The sequence below is a fragment of the Clavelina lepadiformis genome, chromosome 1 (assembly GCF_947623445.1).
Source record: "Clavelina lepadiformis chromosome 1, kaClaLepa1.1, whole genome shotgun sequence".
NCBI classification, from domain to species: domain Eukaryota; kingdom Metazoa; phylum Chordata; class Ascidiacea; order Aplousobranchia; family Clavelinidae; genus Clavelina; species Clavelina lepadiformis.
The window spans coordinates 27,588,123-27,610,239 of NC_135240.1; the positions used below are offsets into that span (position 1 = coordinate 27,588,123).

The following is a 22,117-nucleotide window of genomic DNA, read 5'->3' on the forward strand; positions in this document are numbered from 1 at the left end:
CCATTCTCGTATTGATAACCTTATCCTTGAAGATAAAATATATCTTTGAAGACAAGCGCACAATTTATGGTCTACGTTTGTGACGGATATGGCGTGACGTTACAAGCTTTTGGCTGCTTGCAAATAAAGAAGCAGATTGCAAATTGTTTATTTTATCTTACTGCACATTACGTCGCCGAATCGTCCGTAGGTTGAATCGTCCAACTACCAACCAAAGGCAATTTTTGGTCAGGATCACATATATCTACTTTTCAAAAGGCTTGGTTATGGTTTGCGTACAATGCTAAAATTCGTTCATGCAGCCCAAAACTGTATCACCCAGCGGAAAATGTCCCTAAAGTATTTTAAATGGTTGCTATCTACAGTGCTTAGTTCGCATGACGTCATTGCTATTTTTATCCGCTGAAATAGTCACTCGGTTAAAATTTTGTAATTTTATAAATTATTTAGCAAATAAGTGACAGGCAGTACTTGTTATCGCAAATGCTCATTAAACTAAAATAAACAAGGCTACAACGAACCTGCCAGGTGTTCATAACTTATTGTTAACTTGTTAACTTATTAACTTGGACCAACCACATCGCCGACCCTGCAAGTTAATTATTAAAATACTTAGTTTCTACAACCGCTTTACTATAGTTGAAAGCAAATGGTTCCATTAAACCTTATTTTATGCTTTGAAGACAGTTTTGTTCCGTTGCAATTAACTGTTGGCTCCCCGCAAAATAATTTGTTCTGCACCTCCCGTGAACGGTCATTATTTTGTAGTTCTCATTCTGTAAAATATGATTCGTTCCGTGGTCGGTCAATTTAACCCACAAACGTCATTTAGGTCCTATACTGGGTTCAATCGCACCGAATCCAATTTACCTGCGCTTTCATCTGATCTTCGGTATTTCCCACCACACCCACAAGGTGATCAGTGACACCATCATAACTTTAGAAGGCAGGTTCGAATTTCTTTTCAAAAAACTGGTCGGCGAAAAATAAAAAACCTCCAGTAATTGAAAAAGTGGTGACACGACCGTTCAATTAGTTTGGAAAAAATCAAATCGGTTTAGTCTTAATTAAATCTCGGCGCCACGACAACATTTAGTGGAAGAAAAGTCAAGGACTTGACCAAAAACTCACCACGTGGTGCTGGATTTTACAGCATTGATTTAATCACGTTCGATTCGCTTACCTCGTGTGTTATGACGTGTTCGAGAAAAGCTCGAATGAAATAACGCAACAAAGTCAGTTCAAAAACAACATGACGCATTTGTCCGCACCGCATTGACGCAATTCAGCATCATACGATCATCGATGATCCTGGACGATGAGTAAACTGGGGTGGATGATGTATTGTAAGACGACTCATGAGTCAAAATCTACCCCCACAAGATGATGTCATAAAGCTCGGGTTGTATTGTTATTTTAAAAGCAAACGATTTTAATTGAGTATCTCTAACTGTGAAAACTCAATTAGCTGTTGTGTCACATCAAGACACTTTTATGACGTCATCACTTTTTTGTCATCAGTAATTCACTAAACCATCGATCCCACCATGTAAGAGCAGCTTGATATTATGATGTCATAAGCTTTCGTACAAAAGTAGGCTAAGTAAATACGTCATAGATCGTCATTAGAGCGCAAACAACGATACACAAATATCCTTTATTCAAGATTAAAACTTTGACACTTTTTCGACAAATTTTCACGAAATTGGAAGAAATATGTAGATTTTAGTGCATAAAAGATTGTGAGGTGACGCGATGCAAGTTGTCCGTTGTTAGGACTAAAGAGTGTGTTTGTTTTAGGGTTAAGTTATTGCTGACAGGTATACGCGCTTGCTGCTTGGCGACATATATAAGCTACCATGTTGGCACTTGGCAGCCGCATATACTGTATTTTCAAAACACTATCTTTTCCTGTCCTTCATTGAAACCATTTTGATAGAAACTGCTGTTTCAATGTGTTTGCTGATCACGAACCTGACGTATGTGCCGAAGAATTGTAAAAATAATCTGCAGACGCGAGGTCTTTAAAAATTTTTAAAATGGGTCATTTAATAAATTTGATTTGTTCACTAATATTATAAGCCCCCGCCAAAGCCCCACGTGGCGCTACACTAAGCTTCGTTTCCCCATTAACTTTATACACTATCGCCCCATAGCGGTAAACGTTCAGATATGTACTGTACCATTTAATTGTACAGATGTTATACACATGTTCCTGCTCATCTAGTGTCAACGTCAAACCGGAATATTTCAAATTGTTCATGAAAATTAATAAACACAAAAACACGGATTATTTTAACTTCAGACGCACTTGTTGCGTTTCCAGACTTTTTAGTTTCAGGTATATTTATATATCATAGCTGCCTGTAACAATTTTATAGACATACAGTAGGTTATGATTTTGGTTAGTTCAATCTTAAAGACGACTTAAAAAATGCCGCCAGCCACCGAAACGACTTACTGACTAAAAGGTTGTTTAACTTATAATGTAAAAAGTTTTTCTTCAACCTCCAGTCTACTGGTAAGATAGTAATAAGTGAACATTAACTTAGACGGGTCCTGTTAAGCATTGACTGCTATTTTCTGAGAAAGAATGAGCGCCAAAAGCCAATAAAATGGATTTCGCATTCACTTTTAGCATTTCAGTTCTATTTATTTGAAGCATATATAGGCTGTCGGGATGTTATTGGAATGGTGTGAATAATGTATTGTTCCTGCTATGTACGGTCAACAATGGGAAGAAAAACTCACAAAAAGCTATTGTTCCTTCTGAGTTTTGTTATTGAACAGGAAATTCTTGCGAATTGTTTCCCCAATGGGTCACGTATGGGCTTGGTTATATTTAATATTCGGCGAAATGTGACCTTGTATTGTTTTATAGCTACTTTCACACACCCAGTATATCCGATTGTACGCAATGTGGCAACTCTAAATCTGGGCATTTTTGACATAATCTAAGAGCTTCGTGTCAAGTCAGTTCCAGTTGGAATACCGCGTGACGTCATATGTTAATATATTTGCAAATAAGAATAACTAAAGAACCAAAGTACCAAACAGATAACCGGAGCTCTGAATGTTGGTTTCGCAAGATTTGTTGGTATAGATGGTGCAATGCTTTTATAAATGCTCAAAAGACGACAGCAGCGAAACTTGGAATTATAAGATCATGTGATTAGAAAAATACTTTGGGACTTCCCCAAAAGTGTTAAAGATCACTTTAAAAACCGACCAAGTGTTCCTTGTATTGTTTTCAAGCTTGCTTATTTTATATTTGAATATTTTATCAAAATCTGCGACATCGACATTTTTGAGTAATGTGGCTAATAGCTTGATACACACATTTGCCAGAAAAGAATTTGTTTTGGCGTTTGTACAAACAATGTGAAGTAAGGAACGAAATGGACAAAATACTTTGGAGCAAGTTTGTGGCAGTCGTTTCAATTCTCTCTACTTTATTAGAAACATTTACAATTTTCGTTTTGTTCTTAATTCCAAACCATAAGTTCCTCCATGCAACTCCGACATACTATGCAACACATTGTCTTAACAAAGCTATAATGATCGAGTTTAGAAAATTCTTCTTTAAGCCAAAGATCCAACAAATGATGAAAATTTCTGAAATATTTTTAAGGTTGACAACATGTTTTTTTCAGTACTATTTCAATATTGCTATTTTAAGCCAAAAATTTCGCGTGAAAACTGAAACATTTTTTGTATTTTCGGTTTTTGTTTCGGTGAGATTGCGCGCTACGGCGTTTATGCAATCCGAAAATTATTATCGGATGATGTCATGAGGACCTCAGTATAAAGTTTCCTCTGCAAGTTGATGTTTCACCCTTCTTCTTAGAGTTGTTTAGAGACCGCTTTTATTCTTTAGATTTTCTGAATGGGTTTGCAAAGTTAATCTCAAACGCACCTTCAACGATACAGTAAAGTCGCCAACAAACCTAATCGTATATTTGCGCAAGGGTTAATCACCAGGGGAATGTTCATTCAACCGCCATATTCGCCACTGTACACATTTCGCCGCCATATTCGCCGCCACAAAGATCAGGCGCGGCGGCGAATAATCTCTCGACAACGTCGTTTGAGGAAGAACCATGACATAACTAACAACTGCAAAAAAATAAACCAAAACTATTTCAGTACCATAAAAAGTATAAGCTGTTAGGTATAAACTACAACGGTAAGAAGTCGAAGTTATTAAACGGTATTAAACGATCGCATGGTCATATATGGAATCAATAAACTAAATATAAGAATATTTCTAGTTGTTATCTAAATCTTATACGTGTTAGTTTTTTAATATTAACCACTAATTGCTTAGTTGTGACCTTCTATGCAACCCCTGCAAAATGTGTACGTCTACAACATGCAGCAGACGGAAAGTTAATGTAGTTATTTGTAGACTTTTGTCAGGTCTAATCTTGCGGTTAGTATTGTGCATAAACTTTATAAATTAATACATTTTATTATCAATGGTCCGACATATTGATAATAGCAATGAGAAGAAAGAAATTTCTGACTGATGAGAACCTAGTTGCACACTAACTTTGCAGTGTGTCGAAATGTTCCCTCGACTTTTAAGTCAGAATTCCCCAGCAAAAACTTGTCAACTATCATGACGTGTAATAAATTGTTCAAATTTAAACAAATGTTTTAGCTCCCAGCTATTCACCACACATCAAAGAAACCGCGCAGATATAACTCTAAAAGTTTAGGCTTTTTGAAATGCTCATGTCAAGTCAAATACCGTTCAGTTTAACATATAAAAAGTGATGCCGGCTAATATATATATAGGCATATGTCGTTTATAACTTAACGTTTTAACAACCATATTTACCTACTTTTATTAGTTTTCGCAAGAGAGCAAATTTCAATTTCAAACATCGCAAACATTCCCTGACTCATTCATTATTTGACCTACGTTAATCTTGAATAATTATTACCGTGGACTGAAAGGTTACCTTGGAAAATTACTCCGTTGCGCTACCAAGTGGTCACTTTACAGTGTAAATATAAAAGTCAGAATGAGCAGCAGCTACCTGCCCACTTTCAATCTTTACGACTGTTAAGAAGAAAAAGTGCGGTAACGGCGAAAGTAAAAAGTGAAATTAAAAAATTACTGAAATTGAAATTTAATTGATAAAATTGCTATTCTCTGTGTTACTAAACTATTTTCGCCACAGAGCGGCGGAAATGATTTTATACGTTTAATTGTTGTTGTGTTGAACATTTTGCTTTTAATGTCACTGATGAAATCAATAAAGACACCTCCACATAGAAAAATAATTAAAATTTTAGAAACACAATCGAGCACCTTTTTAGTTATGCATTTTGCAAATTATCTCAAAACCTCTGCGCGATCATAAAGTGCAAAACGTAGCTAATACAAAATTTATAAATAACTGATTCATACTAAATAACGCGAAGGGAAGCGATCGCATTTTTCAGCGTTACTTATGACAAAGATCTTTCCATGCCTACTAGAAGAATAAATGCAACAAAAGTAAAAAGGCTATAAAGGAACTTTCAAATCTTACGATTTTCAACGGACCCAAACAAAATAATTTTTGGTATTCATGGATTACCGAATTTGCAAGGCTGATTATGTTAAAGACATAAACCACGAAATGAAAAATCGTTAAAAAGATTTATTGGCACAGTACACGACCAGCAAACATTTTACTCGAGATGTAATGACGATAAATCAATCATCTGTTAGATAGTTGGTACTAAGAGCCAGTCACCAACATTGCAAAATCGCAAAAAGTTGCTACAGGTGGCGCAATGAAGCAATATTCCGCAAATCATTCACCTTTTCCTGCATCCTTTTCCTTTTACCTGCATCGAAACAATTCAAAGCACAATAAACCTTCTAACAAAACAATCATAGCGACAGTTAATCTTTCAATGAGTTTGCTCCAAGTGGGTGTTTCCCCGGCAAGCATACCCTACGGTTTCCTCCCTCACGGTCGCAATTGCGCTGTCATCAAATCGTGAAAACCATTGTCGTCAACCAACCAATAACTAGGTCGTTTTCCTTGAACAGTTGTTGCTCTTTCGAGCATAATGCCCATTAACATCGCAACGCTGTACGTCATAACAGCGATTAGGAAATAAATTTATTGACTTTGACCAATTTCAAAACAACACACAGTGTTAAGTTTGCGAGTTCAACGGCCACGCATCGGGTAATTCCGGGTTTGCGCATCTCGCTGTTAACTTTCTTTAGTTAATTTCCTACTTGTTCGCACACTATGCTGGGTGGCTTCGTACACTGAAGGACCGAGTCGACGCGTCTTACCAAGGTTAATTTTGCCACAACACAACGTAAATACTTCATTGTTAAGATGACGTCATCGACCCTCTCTCTTGAGGGCTGTAGGTCACTAGGTGAGGTTGCCAATGTAATTATATTCACACGAGAAGATTTTCATAGCAAAACTTTTTAAAGATCTTTTAAATGATGAAAACTTGACTTCAAAATCAATATCATTGATGTGTCAATCAATGTCAATGTCAATGTCAATGTCAATGTCAATGTCAATCAATCATGCACCATTTAACATAACTATAGGTTTCACGAATACATGCCATTGCAAGCCATCCAATCTGAAACAGGGTCACGGAAATAACTCGACATAAATAGTAATTTCCCACTTAGGCATACAAACCATACTTCTTATAATATCATTCTTTTCGAAAATACTTTCATTTCTACAGTATCTCACAAGATTCAATCAATTTTACCTGCAACTTGACACGTGTTGCTGCATCTGACAACTGGCAAGACCGTAAATTGGTCACGCAGCCCATTGTTAAAAATTGTCGCTTAGGTCAGGAGGATCAGTATGCAAAAATGTTGATTTTAGCTGTTTAACGTTTTAATGAAGTTAGATTTCTAGATTAGAAGGTAGATTTAGGTTACTATGTTATTAAGTTTAGGTTAGATCGACAAGAAACTGTAAAAACATCTTTAAACGCACGATTTTTCCGGTGAAATAGCGGCTGCCTTAATTGTTTCGAAATTTTTTCGCAAGTTTATTATTATTTATTTATTCTATAATAATAATAATAACTTAATATTTATATAGCGCTATATTTCGGTAATAAAAATAGTCTCTCAAAGGGGCTTAACAAATGCGGCATGGACACGTTCTAAGATAGTTCTAAGAGCATATTACCAACGAGATCAGTAAAAACAGCGCTAATAATAATTAATTGGCTTGGATAAAAAGCTTAGGTTCCCCGAGTTGGCCTTCCTTTTTTGGTATTCCCCGAAGTTAACGTGATAAATGAAGCAAATATGTACGTACTATCTGTTTTCATTTACTTCCGTTGAATAACAAAATACTTGACCAAGACGCAAAGTAAATATTGACACAGTTTTGCAATTTGGAAGCAACATCGTGACAGGTTCAGCGGAAATTGGGGCATTTTATTACAAAATGAAGACACTTGACAATGTGCACAGTATAGAGGCCAGTGTGAAACGACTAAATGAAGTAGAAGATTATGTTAATTAAGTGGCTTAGTTTAAACGTAATTCAGAGAGAAAAGCAGCTGATTTAATTTCAACGCAACCGAATCAGAACCTTCTCTTTGGGTTAATATCAGCTATGCTTGCATAGTTACCGCAATTTATGAATGAAAGTATACACACACACTCATACATCATATCATATCATATGATCACTTTTAACACTCTTAAATAATATTTTCATGAAAACTGGAAGAAACCATTCATTTTTTTAGGATTAGTCCCATTATGTGAGCTGCCAATCTAGGACAAGTTAAATGAGTGCTTTTAAGGACTTAAGGAAGCAATTAAGGATTTCGAATACGTACGATGATTATAGCTATGACGTAAGCATACGCGTAACATGTTATCAGAACACCCCAGGTTGGGCCGTGTTCACAGGTAACCGCCATATTACAAACTTTGTCAAAACCAGGGCTGATATAAGGAAAATAACCTGGGGGACAATTTAAACCTGATCCCGTTGTATGCTCTGCTTCTATGCTTCTACTATTACTTCCAAAACTTTTGTGCGTGTCAGAAAAATCTTTACCACACCGCGACAATACTTTCCATAGAGTAGAGTCAGTAGACTATAGACCAGACGTGGGCAAACTGCGGCTCGCGAGCCACATGCGGCTCTTCGGCATGTTTTTTGTGGCTCTTCTAGTCGAATCGTAAAATTTCAATAAAATTGCAAAGACTACCAAGAGTACCGTTTATGAACGTTTCTCTCTTTTTCTTTTCCTTATTTAGGCCAGTATTGATGACAAGTTACTAATTATCCAAATTTAATGATATTTTTCGATTGAGGAATGCAGATATGGAACAATTAAACGACATAAATTATTTATGACGTCATAAGTTCTTATGACTTGGCTTGTCAGTAAAAATTAAACAACCAAAGCGGCTCTCGGGTTCAAATAGTTTGCCCACCCCTGCTATAGACTATAGAGCATATACTGTAATATGCCACCTGTGGTTCTTGTGTTGCTTCAAACAACTTTGTTCTGAATAGTGTAATGACGTAAGAAATCACGTACGAGCCAGAGTCAGCTAGCAGAGCACGTTTCTGATCAGGCAAGGAGTGCTTGTCTACAATGTCTGTGAACTTCTGATCAAACAATTATGTAAAATTGTTAACACAATTATGACATCACACGAGAGATTCGCAGTTTACCGGGAAATATACAGTAAGTTTGCAAGAAAAAGTGCTACAAGTTTCAATCTCAACAGCATATTCGCAGCAAATCCATCCAATTATTAATAAGAATGATATTGAAGAGAATACAAGACATAAGATGAATAAACACGATAAGGGATTCCTCTGTTATATGGGGACTCCCCTGTTATAAACGTTTTTAGCGAAGAATTACCAAGTCGCCAATCACTTGGCGGGGATTTACCCAGAAAAAAGTCACCGGAGCTTTGAAATAGCTACGTAATCAGCATCCACCCATTGCGCTGACTTACGTTCACCGGCGCTGCAAAGTGAAACAAAGTGATTTTAGGTTAAACTGCCATTGTTCGTAAGCAGTTCGTTTATACACTAAGCGCTGTTGTTGCGTAGATTTTGTTGATAGATAGCGTGTCTTAGCTCAGCTGGTTAGTTCATTGTTCATATGCACGAAATATTGCAGTAAAACTTGCCAAAGTCTTTCTGTTGAGATTGCGATTAGGTGAATTCCATAGTAGCACTGGTTTTAATGTACCGATTCAACCAGGTATGTAAGTGTAAGTAGTGTGACAGAAGTAACCTTCAAGAATTGCCGCATTTAAAGGCTGCAAGGTAATTAACATCGGCGTCATTATTCGTTGATCATGTGACAACTTACTCACATGATGTCGTTGTAAAATGGCGACGGTGATTGCAACTTTTACGGAGACAGTCATGCATCAGTTTAGTATAATTTACAACTTAAATTGCGATAAATTTTACAGATTATGTTTCTGCTATTTCACACGACCACCCGTCATTGCATCTGTAACGAATCTTTAATCTTTCTCTCGAAATCTTCTTCGAAGCCTGCTAGTAGTTGTAATTCGTAATTTAGCATTTCACAGTCTTAAAACCGCATCAGAAAGCTGTTCCCGCTGGAGAATATTTCCAATGACAACGTTATAAAGCGGCCGTAAACGAAAATATTTCCCACTCGTGTGAAGGCAGTTCATTTAATGACTTAAGCAACTTCGATTTAGTAATCAAGCTAAATTGACTCAGAACGTTGCAACACCGCACAGACCTTTAGCTTTGCAAAGCGACTGAGCAACAGATTTCGCGTCACAGTCGACTAATTCGGTGTTGGTTGTTTTTAAAAGCAGCAAAAACACCGACCTTAGAAACGGAGAGACGTCATAAAACTACTTGAGATGTGACAACATTTAATTAAGAACTACTGTGGTTGTGATTGAGATTCGTTGAACAACAGAAAGAAAGCGTAAAGTCAGCTCATATGCGATGGTTTCAATTTGGCCAAAATTGGTCAACTGGACTAATGTTAGGAATTGTGCTGCATCAGATGTACAACCCTTATGTACGGCGCCTTACGTCACCACAAAATATCACGAGATATGCAACCGAGTTAGAGGTTTTATTCAGTTAGAATTTGGTTAAGGTTAAAAGTATTGAACAACAGGCTCCCCACGTCCAGACCAACGCGTCGTTGTACTTTTTGTATGAACAATATTGAATGATGGCTATACAGTACTGACTGTATAGCGATTCGCCGTAACTCCGGAAAGTTCTAGAAACTTATAACAGGTGTTTGGGTGACGTCAGCGAAGTGGTGAGCGAGACCTAATCGCTACAACTCTACCGAATCAATATGTTTACCATTCTATTGTACAATATGTCATAATAGCGGTCAGTGCAATAAAGTTTGGAGTCAAATTACCAAGCCCTCTCCAGGGGAGACTTGTAGTCGGTTTACACCCACATTTTTCAGGCGTGGCCAAACCACAAATGTTCATGTTACGGAATGCACCCTGGGTTGCAACATCATTTCATACCGTACGACAGGGGTCGGCAACCTTTTTGAGCCGCGGGCCAATTTGATAAAATAAAATATACTGGCGGGCCGTAACTGCCGGGACAGCTTTTCTGAAACGCGAATATCTTACCCTTAAATCAGGGGTCGGCAACCTTTTGCTAGTCACGGGCCAAATGTCGAGCGTACAACTCTTTGGCGGGCCGGAATTTTCATTAATACTATAATTGCTAAATGCTAACACTACAGTTTGAAACTCAATAAGACACGGCGGGCCGTATTCTTGTGATAACTAATTAATATGTCTCGGGCCGGACGATTTCGCATGGCGGGCCGGATCCGGCCCGCGGGCCGTAGGTTGCCGACCCCTGCCGTACGAGGTTGTAACTGCGTTAAACGACGGCGGATAACTTTGAAATACGGGTCACACATAAAATTGCACTTTCACAGGAAGACCCGGATGGAAAATGTTTGTGACGTAATAATCCCTCAATTGAGCGATGGACCCTGAGATGGCCGTGAATCGATAGGCCTCCACTTGAACCAGAGTTGGGAAAATAAACATAAATTATAACTACGGTATAGCCTATGCAAGACAAATTCCGAATATGAATGCAAGAGTATATGTAGTTTAGCGCGTCCTACAAACTAATACGTGTGATTTGTTTAGGTTTTGTTTTGTTATTCCAAATATCATGTGGCCATTATGTCTGATCTGTTGAACAAAGAACAATTTCATCAATACAAGAGTTCTCTTGGTAAACAACGTGGAGCAGTTGTATCATTATCACGTCACAAATATCATTTCATCGTTTGTCTCTTGTTTGCGATGCACGTGGGAAATAATTTAAATCTTCCACAAAGCAAGTCGTCAATCCATCGACTGAAAAACGTCGAATCTGATGGAAGAATTGTTTCAAACGCACGTGACCCACCTGGACAACATTCAATTTACATACCGCCAGGTACGTCATCAAATGGCCTCTTTGTGATCATGTCATCACTTGCGGTGTTTCAAGTCAAATTGCTTTCACTTCACAGAAACAAATTGTATATTAGAAATTAACATTTCAGCTCTTTCATAGTTTCACTAAACAATTTGTAAACACCTTACCTTAGTCCAGTGTCGAATTTAAATTAATCCAAAACAACTTTCTCATTTCCTGCCCTTCATGTGATACTTATCCACATACCAATTACTTCCAGGTGATATTTGCGCCGAAATTTACCGACTTTCAACTTTTGTGAGGTACCCAACTTCAGCCCAAGCAAATCCGTCCATGCTGGCGGCAGCAGGGTTCTACTTCACTGGGTACAAGGACAGAACTAAATGCTTCAGGTAAATCATTCGCGCCTTCTAGCGGTGGTTTAAAATGATTTTAATTAATATTGTTTGAGGTAGTTAGTAACGTAACAAAACTTTAAATTCGATTTTTCTCCTCAGTTGCGGTAGCACGGTGCAGGATTGGGAGAGCAGAGACGATCCTCGGAATCCAGGGTGGCATAAATCAGATTGTCTTCACGCAAGAGGATCTGATGGAACAAACATACCTCTGCGTGCGTATTTAACTTAGAAGTTGCAGTTGGATTCGTTTCAGTTGTTTCAAGCAACATTTACCTCCTTTTAAGCATGACGTCACCGTCATCCATTCTAAATGAATTTTGTACAAATACTGCTAAAATGTAACTGCTACAATAATGCCACTTGCAAAGCAACTTTTTCAAATGCATTCCGCATTTACAGACGCGGGCAGATCTTCATTTCCCTTCGCGAACGATCCCAACAGGGCTGGACCATCGCATCAACAACATAGAAGTCACACAAATAATCCATCGACATCAAACACGTTTTCAAATACTCCGACCACCAGCCAGGTATGTTTGTTTGTTTTTGCTTATCAATCAATCAATCAAGAAACTGAACTATGCAATAACTTATGCTACAACTGGTAGAACGATTTTTATTATTGCTTAATGCTAACTAAATAACTGCACCATACACTCTGTTTGAGAAAGTTATCAAGATTACGTCATTACAGAGAGAAAGAAATACTCCGGAGGATTCTGAGGAAGAAAACTTGATGACGTTATTTTCCTGTTCTAATCCGGTGAATCCCCACATGAGAAGCGAGAGTGCGCGGATAAATACATTCCTTGATCATCTGAGTTCGTGGCCTGCCCACAGGATACGGACTTCGATACAACAGATTGTCAAGGCCGGTTTTTTCTATTTAGGTTGGTCATTTGTAGCTCATTTATGCTACGAAATTCTTACAAAATGTTAATATTATATTACCTGAAATTTATCTTCACTTGTATTATATTATAACACTTATATTGACTTTTGCGAGTCTATGGCATCAGAACTATGCAAAATTCGCAGTGGCAAATTCATGAAATTATCATGTAAGATATTTCTTTATTTCAGGTGATAGGGACCGAGTGAAATGCTGGTACTGCAACGGGGGATTGCAGAACTGGGAGCGAGATGACGACGCGTGGAGGGAGCACGCCAAATGGTTTCCATTGTAAGTTCATCTTTTGTTTTCATGTTACACCTTGAACTTCAATGTGGGCATTAATTGTAACCACCTCTATGAGGATCAAATTTAATAGCATGGGCGTTGATACAAAGGTAATGCTTTTAGCATGTAAGAGAACTTAAAACGTTGTTTCATCTTTTTTTCAGGTGTGAATTTGTGCTCCAGCGTAAAGGCCCAGAATATGTTCATAATATAGTTGCCTACTACCCTAACCTTAGAAGACCAAATATACCTAACGCACCGTCATCTGTGCCCGGGTTACATAATAACACAAACATATTTAACAGGTTGGTTGCATGACCTCTTTGTGACCTCAGCAGATTCTTTTAACCGTTGCACAACCTATCAACTATGACATCATAGCTGAATTTTTGACGTAACAATGTATTTTCATTCTACAGCGCTGCTAACCGACGACAAAATACAGCTCCTCCGATATTCGACTTCCGTGAGGAGCAAGAGCGCGTGGATAGGATGGTTACGGAAGCGATGAACAACTTAGCTCAAGTGCAAACTGCAAGAGAAATGGGATTTCAAGATGATTTCATAAAAAGAACTTTGACTATGTAGGTTTGCTTTCTATTTCGCGCCGTACAAGTCCAATAGTTAAAACTTTTCTTCAATTTGCTTTTTACGATTCCAGGCAATTCAACGAACATCGTCGTTTCTTTTCAAATTCCGAAGATCTTATAGGTGCACTTTTGTCGCTACCAGAACAACCTACTACACCAACGACACCCAACCGTACCGAATTAGCTCCTAACAGCACCACAGAAGGTGCAACAGGTGACGCAAGGGAATTTAGACGACTCAAGGAAGAGAAACTATGCAAGAAATGTCGGCAAGAAGAAGCCCGTGTGCTGTTGATACCTTGCGGACACCTCGTCTGTTGTGAGGGTTGTGCAAGGAATATAAAAACTTGCCCAGTTTGCAAGATTTCTGTTCGGGACACCCTCAGGACGTTTATGGCCTAAACCTGTTTTGCTTTTCACTCCCGAACGAGGAGGTCTTGCATTGCATGCGGAACATATTTCACTGAGGAGCGGGGTGCTGCTTCTTAATCCAATTAGTGTCCTCCGAGATCGAGAGCTATAGTGTTATTACTAAGGTTTATCTTTTGGCAATGCACGTCAGCAATGGAAGTCAGTTTTTGTTTATTTATCTATACTCAAAATCTTAAACGTTGTTGCATAATTTTTACCTTTGCTGACTAATTTAATGAGTTTTGCTCTTTAGTGTATGCTGACCTAATTGTTTATTTCGAATATTTTCCAGTTGTGCGTTCCTTTTTCCCTTTTCTAATCCTTGCCGAATTTGGTGCATAAGCCGATGTTTTCGCAAGAGCCATTTTAAAAGAGAATTAAGCCAAAACTATTTCTTTTTTCATGGTGTTATGCTATAGCCAATCAGAGTAGGTCACTCGTTAAACGTCACATGTTGATGTGTCACAAAATGTTACCATTGTAACAAATAACAATCTGACAACAGTTTTACGTCACAGAGATATTTCCAACAAGAACACGTGGAAATTCGTAACACTCTAAGAGTCTAAGTGTTCTGAAAGCACTTCCCAATACCACGTGCATCTATTGTTTGAAGCGTAGCAAACTATTTACGCATTAGGAATTAAATGTTTAAATGACATGACTAGCCAAATACAACTCTCTTAATGACTTGCACAATTTGTAATGTGGTATATCACTACAAATGCCCATTGTTCATTGTTCATTGTTCATTGTTCATTGTTGGATGTTCATTGTTCAGGCGAGTCGTTTCTTTTAATGTTCGTGGTTGCGAAAGTTGTTGTGAAGAAACCAGGTTAATCACAAAAGCTTGCAAAGTCGAATAAGCCAACAGCCGCAGGCTCGTCTACTACGACACGACACACTGAAGTCGTCGTGTCACGCTTCACTAACTTTGGTACAGCAGTTTTGTTCGAGCTACTCTCTTGTTCAAATTACAGCATAGTGTTGAGTGAAACGATAAAGGTTGAGATTCTACCAGCTGAGCTATTAGTGTTCAATATAATACAAGTGTTGTGGTCTTAATTAGATTTAAGTGACTACGGGTAACCTACCACTGGTTGGACTGTCAATGATGTATTGATTTTGCAGCGATAAGCGTAGTGTATGTACTACAGTATGTATAGGCTTGTAGCTTATAGAAAGCTGGGTCTGCTGCTAGATGCTGTCTGTAGCTGGGCGTAGAGGTGTTGAATAGTTGTCGGGTGTATAAATATTTAATTTACTGTTGAATCAATGTCATCAGAAAAGGAAACCAATTTCTCGCTTTTGTGCCTGTCGCTTGATTCGGCTGGTCATATAGTTATTAGAATTAGATGAACTTAGCTTAAAAATTTAGCCTAGAGTTGGTAAACAAGCCATTCACATTTTCACTAATGCAAAACCGAAACAACCTTATCTGATTGTTTGGTTGCTTTGTTTATCGAAATGTTTAACGCAGGTACTACAGCATAGACGAACGCAGTACGCTGTTCTGCATAAATAAGTTGTTATCCGTCGTCTCTCTGTACAAATAGATAAACCATTAGTGCGTGGTTAACGAAGCGTATCGCGCGGTCTTCCTGAAAAAGCCGTTGACGTTAGATTGCTTCGACCGCTGACCTTCCAAACGAAGGGTGACTTCGGTCATCTGTTCTTGAAAACGATACAGCTGAGTGCCGAGATGTCATGTTAGCTTGCTTGTAATAAATTTTTAGCAGACGTTTCTTCAGCATCAGTGTTTTGCTATTAGTGTACTATACTCAACAGTATCATGCGTAGTTCTAAGACTTGTATAGAAAGAGATTGAATGTGGAATAGCTTTCAGTTTGATTGCAAACAATGTTAACTCAATCAACCAATCGGGCAGTTTCCTATCAACAACTTAATGAAACTATAAAAGAACGAAACTAAACTTAAAGTCGACAGAAGGTTCTTTCAATTTAACTGTTAACAGAACAGAAAGTCAGTCAATTTCGACGAGAAAAAGTTTTAAAACCACTTAGGAAACTACAATGTTCCCTCATCTTAGCAACAGAAGAAAACTGTTGCTCCCTTCAGTTCTGTTCAATGAAGAAACCTATGTGTTACACACATAGGTGTAACACAAACATAACAATGTAAGGTCGAAGCTTGCTTAAACGTACGTGTAAGCTATTGTGTATTTTTGTTACTGCTTGATTGCTAGCAGAGCATGTTTTCGCTGAAGTGATAAATCCCACATTGGAACCACCTTTTTATACCTTCTCAAAGCGATTCTAGCAGAGCTTGATTGATACCTAGCAGTACATTTGCTACGTACTAATTTTTAAACAGATTGTAGAAGAATGTAGCGCACAACTGAATAATCGATTTTTCGCATAAGTAAATGCAGAGTGCTGGTTTAGAAAGGACAATCCGTTGGATGGTGAAGAGAATTGGAGAGTTGTTGTTTCAAGAAAGGGAAGACTCGAAAGTGCTCCTAACAAATTAAAGATGGCGAACATTCAAACTCGGTCTAGGAGGCCAAACCAATTGCGCGAGTCACTCCGACGAACGGTGAGTGTTGTTGGTTTGCTGATTTTCTTTATGACCTGTCAATGCGTAGTATGACGTTATTTCCTGTTTGCTAATGTTTCGTTCTTTTCCTTTTGTTTACGTTACAGGGAGTTTCAATTAGATACGTTACGTCAGATCCGTACTACGAAAGCAGTCCCACGAACAGTAACAGTAACAATAACTGGACAGTCATATTTCCATGTAGGAACCCAGCTAATTCTAGCATGAGTAACTCTTCGGATCGTATATTATCTTTTCGCGATGATAACTGGCCTTGGGATAGGATCAACGCTTCTCCGAGGACGCTTGCTGACTCTGGTCTTTATTACCTTGGTTAGTTGGAGTCGGAGCAGAACTCTCTGACCTATGCAAGGATGTTATTGAATATGTTTTCTCAAGGTGATGGTGACAGAGTGAAGTGCTGGTACTGCGGTGGAGGGCTCCAGGGATGGGAGAGGAATGATGATCCTTGGAGGGAGCATGCCAAGTGGTATCCTTCGTGAGTAATCACGGACTTTTTATGAAAATATTGTGATATGATTTGATCGCAACTGTGCTCATCCTCTCAAGGTGTGAGTTCCTCCTTCAAAAGAAAGGTCCGGACTTTGTGACTGACATCGTCAATAGATTTCCAAATCTTCAACGACCTGATCTGAACCGGCGTGATCGCCAAGATCATCCAGCACCAAGCGTAGAATCTAGGTGAGGTGTTGGCAACTCTCAATGATTTAATTCACATGCAGCCTCATGAAGTAACGTCAAGTAGTTCCAAACGCTTCCTGAAGTAGTTTCTAATTCTTTTTGTCCACAAGTGTGTGCTACAGCAATTGGTTGTTTCATTTCAGTCCAAGACCAACTACCTCGTCATCAGTTGAAATTATAGACCCGTGGAATGAAAGAAGAAGATTAGATCGGAGAATTGAGCGTGAGATGACCTCGGAACGAGCGCTGATGGTCCGCCAGATGGGATTTTCTCTCGACGAGATACGGACGGCTGTTCAAAGGTGGTTGAAGATGATTTTAACAATTAAGTCATTGTGTTAATGCAATAACTTAGCATATGCAGCCATTTCTCTATTCATATGTTCACGTGATCTCTTTACAGACAATTTGAAACGCGGGAAACCTTTCGGAACATGGAGGATATGATCGACGCCATTTTGAATCTTTCCGTCTCCGAAAGTGCTCCGACAACATCACGAACCGATCCTCCCAACCAACCAAGTCCTCTTCCTAGACAGAACGGTGTAGCGGAGCGTTTGAGCGAGGAAGCGCGCGAGGTTAGACGCTTGGAAGAGTCAAAGTTGTGCAAAATGTGCCACAGTTGTGATGCCAACATGGTCTTCATTCCTTGCGGCCACCTGGCAACCTGCCTCACTTGTGGCGCCAACATGAGAACGTGTTGTGTCTGTGACGCGGTTGTTGAGGAAAGAGTCCGCTCCTATATTGTTTAAGCTATTTCTTACTGAAGGAAGCATATCTTATGTGGAGTCTCTAACGACAGTTTTTGATTAGCCTGGTCACTACTTGCCGTCTATTTCGATTATACTCGGTTCTTGTCGGTTTATTTCGTTTCTTGCTTAATACGCAGCATGTTAAATTTTGCACAAACTCATCTGAGCACACTCATTTTAAAAAATACCTAAAAGATGCCAAAACTGTGCAAAAATATATGAAAAGTTCGTTTGGCTGCTACTGCTATAAAAATAGATCAAAACCACAGGGCTCTTGCTATGAATTTTTGTATTTGAAAAACAATCTATGCAAATTGTTTGCAAGCTTTTATTTTTCTAAGCATATGAAATTTTGAGATCCGGCTGGGTCATGATTAACAGTCTGCAATTACGAGGCTTGATTTTTGCTTAATGCTTACCTTGACATCGTCATATTATCAAATGTATTAAGAAGTGACCAGATTACAAGAATAAAGAACGCAACAAAGCAAAAAATCTCATACAGTACTGTATGCTAACCACTAAAGATCCGGCATTACAGATATATACAGATATTACAGATACTTTGGGTGTGAGTAAATAGCTAGCTATCATGCTAAGCATGTTCTTGTATTTCAAAAAAAATTGGGTTGGACAGACTTATTAACGTTACCCATTCATAATATGTATTCCAAATGTTCAAAAATACTTTCATTACGTCATTGTTGTCAACTATACACCAGTTTTTCCTTGAATGACGTCAGGTCCATGAGGAAGTTAGTACAGGGACTCATCTCAATGTGTATTGTCACAGCTTATGTGCAGTTTCGAGTGGTGGCTTTCTAGAGCTAATTTAGACTGATTGACTGCTTATTAATAATACGAGACTTAAATAGGAACGCCCTATACCCTGATGAAGCCACTATAATGATTTAAGCTTCATGGTGCAACCCCAGTTTGCGTTATGAAGCATAATTTTAATTTTATCCAATGCAAATAATTGAGCGTATGATGTAGCTACGGCATTTTACAGTGATCTCATTCCATTGACCAAAGTTCATCGTGATTGTTTGAGGAAATACTGTAGTAGCTGTTGCTTGCATTTTTTATTTGGAGTTTGTACTTCCTTACTATATCGTTCGTCTGTTAGTGTCAAAGTGTGATTAGCCCAACCCTTACGTTCGATTCTTAGCTTGTTTCAATGGATTGACCACCAATCTATATCAAGGCAACTTGGTCGGACTGACACACAACAAACCTTCGTAACGATTTCAGTTGTTTCACAAAAATTGAATGACAGGGTGAACTTATTCTGTGGTCGTGGTTTTAAGGAGTTTTGATGTTAAAGTAGAAGGGTAAATACTTTGTCAAATATCGATCACCGTTATTGCACCTAGTCGTACCTGGTGTAGACGAAATCCGGGTGTTTGTGAGTTTACCAACGTTCATGTTTGTTTTAAAATCGCCAAAATCGCCCAGCAACGCAGTTTTGTTTCAAAAGAAGTAATCGTGGCAAGATTCGACGTGTGTTGATCCTATTGGTTAACGCCGCGTGCCAAGTGACGCTTGCCTATTGTGACTCAGACCACCAACAGTTTTTCCCTGGGGGATTCCCCTTCAAAAACCACCTCATGAAATCGTATGACGGTGTAGAAATATATCTGATGCAGTCCAACGTATTTTGACCATCACTTATTGAAATTTCGTTATATAGACATTTAGATATTATACTTTTGCAACTTTTCGGTCATATATTTCGATCATGTGTTAACAAGAATATTTTTTGTTAATATGCAGCATCTTCTTTGCTTAACAAGCGGTAAAAGTTTTAATCGAAGGTTAATGACAGACAATGAATATAATTAACACTACACAGACTTTTTTGTAGTTTGTAATGGGAAGAAATTATACGCAAAGTTCCTTAAACGATGCAAATGGAGTTCCGTTTTATAATTTTAAATCAACTTCATCAAAACCGTCTTGACCTTGGTAAACCATCGAAACATACTTTCAAAGATTTTTGTGTGAGGAGACATAAATGGTTTTAAAACTTCAATATTATTAAACCTAAAACTTTTTCAATCTTATAATGCAAGGAAAGTTCATTGCTTTGCACAAGCAAGAAAAAACTGGGTCATATGTGTGGGGAAGTACCTTTGATGCAAAAATCAAAATCAAACTTAAATTGTTTTTTTTTTCTGCTAACTGTTTGAATTTATGGGTAAAGCATTTATGTATCCTTTATTAAACATACAATAATTACTTTATCTTAGGACAAGCTTGCTTTAGAATTACAATAGTTGCATAATAATGAACTCTATCACCTTAAGGCTTAAAAGTTTATTTGCGTGCTTATGAATAAAAGTTTTTAAACAACTTTAATGAATTACAAAAGTATATGGATACTTATTAACACTAATAATATCATCATCATCAATTTAAAGTATATGAAAGTGTATCAAATGACGATAACAATAACAGTAGCTATTGCATGGCACATACACATATATACAAACACATCGCAATAAAATCAATAACACGATATTGATAGTGTAAAAAATTACCACTATTGCACATACAGACAGAGTTATGCAACGTTCTTAGCAAAACGTCTTTATTTGACCTTTTCATTCATCCAACGATGTCGCCAGATGTCGATCAGTTTAGGCCTCGACCTCGGATCCATTGAAAGCATCCAAGATATCAAATGTTTCGCCTCTCGACTTAACGATACCTACAAAAATAAACTTTAGATCACAACCTTGCTGGTGTCATTTGTATATGTAAAAGTCGCTAGGTAGCGCTACAAAACTTATTATACTTTATTTATAAATATTTCCAAGCACAGAGTAGCTAATATTTAGGTCTACATGAGACTATCAGTTGAACTTCAATAATTACTTTGAAATTGAGCACGCCACGCGAAATTTCCCGCTGCGTTTTGAAAGGTATGCCTCCGCACAACATGCAATAAAGTTTATAGTCATCCTGCTTATTCCGTGTTCTTTGGCAATAATAATAATTCATCGACCATGCATGACGTTTCATTGTTGTCTAAGATACGACGATAGCAACATTTTATTGTCGTCACTTCGCTAACATTTTCAGTATTTCACAGAGCACTTGACCGTTTGTTGTCATATTTTTAGGAGGTCGCTTTTTTCTTTTTCTGAATCCAAACTCACAGTTGATTACGTTCGCATTTAACTGCAAGTTATCTCGAAGAAAATGGTGAGATTTTAACCAACACTCAGTTGATTTTCAATCTTAGGAAGTAAACACTCAAATTTTCTATGACGTTGTAGAAAGTTGTTTTTGACGTCTAAGTGAATTTTGCATCAATTTAGTTAAGATCATGCTCATGTCTATAGAGCACGTTTACAGCCAATTTAAAGCAATGCTTCATACTGAACATCATAAGCTTAAGTATTATTTAAAAAAAAATGGAACTGATTTATTGTCAAACAATGAATTTAAAGAATAAATCATAGAAATATAATTTCTATCTTTAGACTTTAGAGCCATGGGCAGGATATAATGCATGCTTCTAAATTATTCTGATCTTTGCCACGTATCTGCACTCGGTCGAACTTATAAACGGAATACTTTAAAACCTTTACGTCATAGACATGCTTACAAACCAGGCACGCGGAACAATAAAGAACAATTAAAGCGCATTCGAGGTATTAACATGTTCTGTTAGCTTCTAAAATACAACGTTGCCACTGTCACGATTTGAGAAAAACACACTTTATCATAAGAGCCAGGTTGGCATATTTGGGATTCGACCTAATTTCCAGGGCTGCCTTGCTGCCAATGGATCCGGTTTCAATCTTTGCTACACCTGTCTGGCGAACACTTAATTTATACAGTAGCTTTCCTGTTTTATAGCAACCAATTTTGCTTTACAAAGTTTGTCTGTCAAGTTCTTTATATCATATCCTTCCTTTTGCAACATTGACCGACACAAGGAACGAAAAATGTGGTGTCAAACTTGCTATATCGAAATATATTGTATGTGCTTACAGACAATCAACAACGAGAATGATGTGGGAAAGCCCCATGCAAAGCTTAAAAAGTGCAGAATGATGAC

The 22,117-nt window shown here is 37.9% G+C and overlaps 2 protein-coding genes across 2 annotated transcripts; both read left to right on the top strand.

Moving 5' to 3' along the window:
- Positions 1-11,160: 11,160 nt before the first annotated feature.
- LOC143459153 (baculoviral IAP repeat-containing protein 7-like) lies at positions 11,161-14,752 on the top strand. Its single transcript, XM_076956166.1, has 9 exons — positions 11,161-11,474; positions 11,716-11,848; positions 11,954-12,066; positions 12,254-12,384; positions 12,549-12,744; positions 12,938-13,037; positions 13,199-13,339; positions 13,454-13,618; positions 13,696-14,752. Exons 1-9 carry the CDS (start codon positions 11,216-11,218, stop codon positions 14,024-14,026), a joined length of 1,569 nt encoding a protein of 522 aa, XP_076812281.1. The 5' UTR covers positions 11,161-11,215; the 3' UTR covers positions 14,027-14,752.
- A 1,597-nt stretch (positions 14,753-16,349) lies between these two features.
- Positions 16,350-18,419, top strand: LOC143459160 (baculoviral IAP repeat-containing protein 8-like). Its single transcript, XM_076956178.1, has 6 exons — positions 16,350-16,591; positions 16,699-16,924; positions 16,991-17,090; positions 17,162-17,293; positions 17,437-17,595; positions 17,697-18,419. Exons 1-6 carry the CDS (start codon positions 16,529-16,531, stop codon positions 18,043-18,045), a joined length of 1,029 nt encoding a protein of 342 aa, XP_076812293.1. The 5' UTR covers positions 16,350-16,528; the 3' UTR covers positions 18,046-18,419.
- The last annotated feature ends 3,698 nt before the right edge of the window (positions 18,420-22,117 follow it).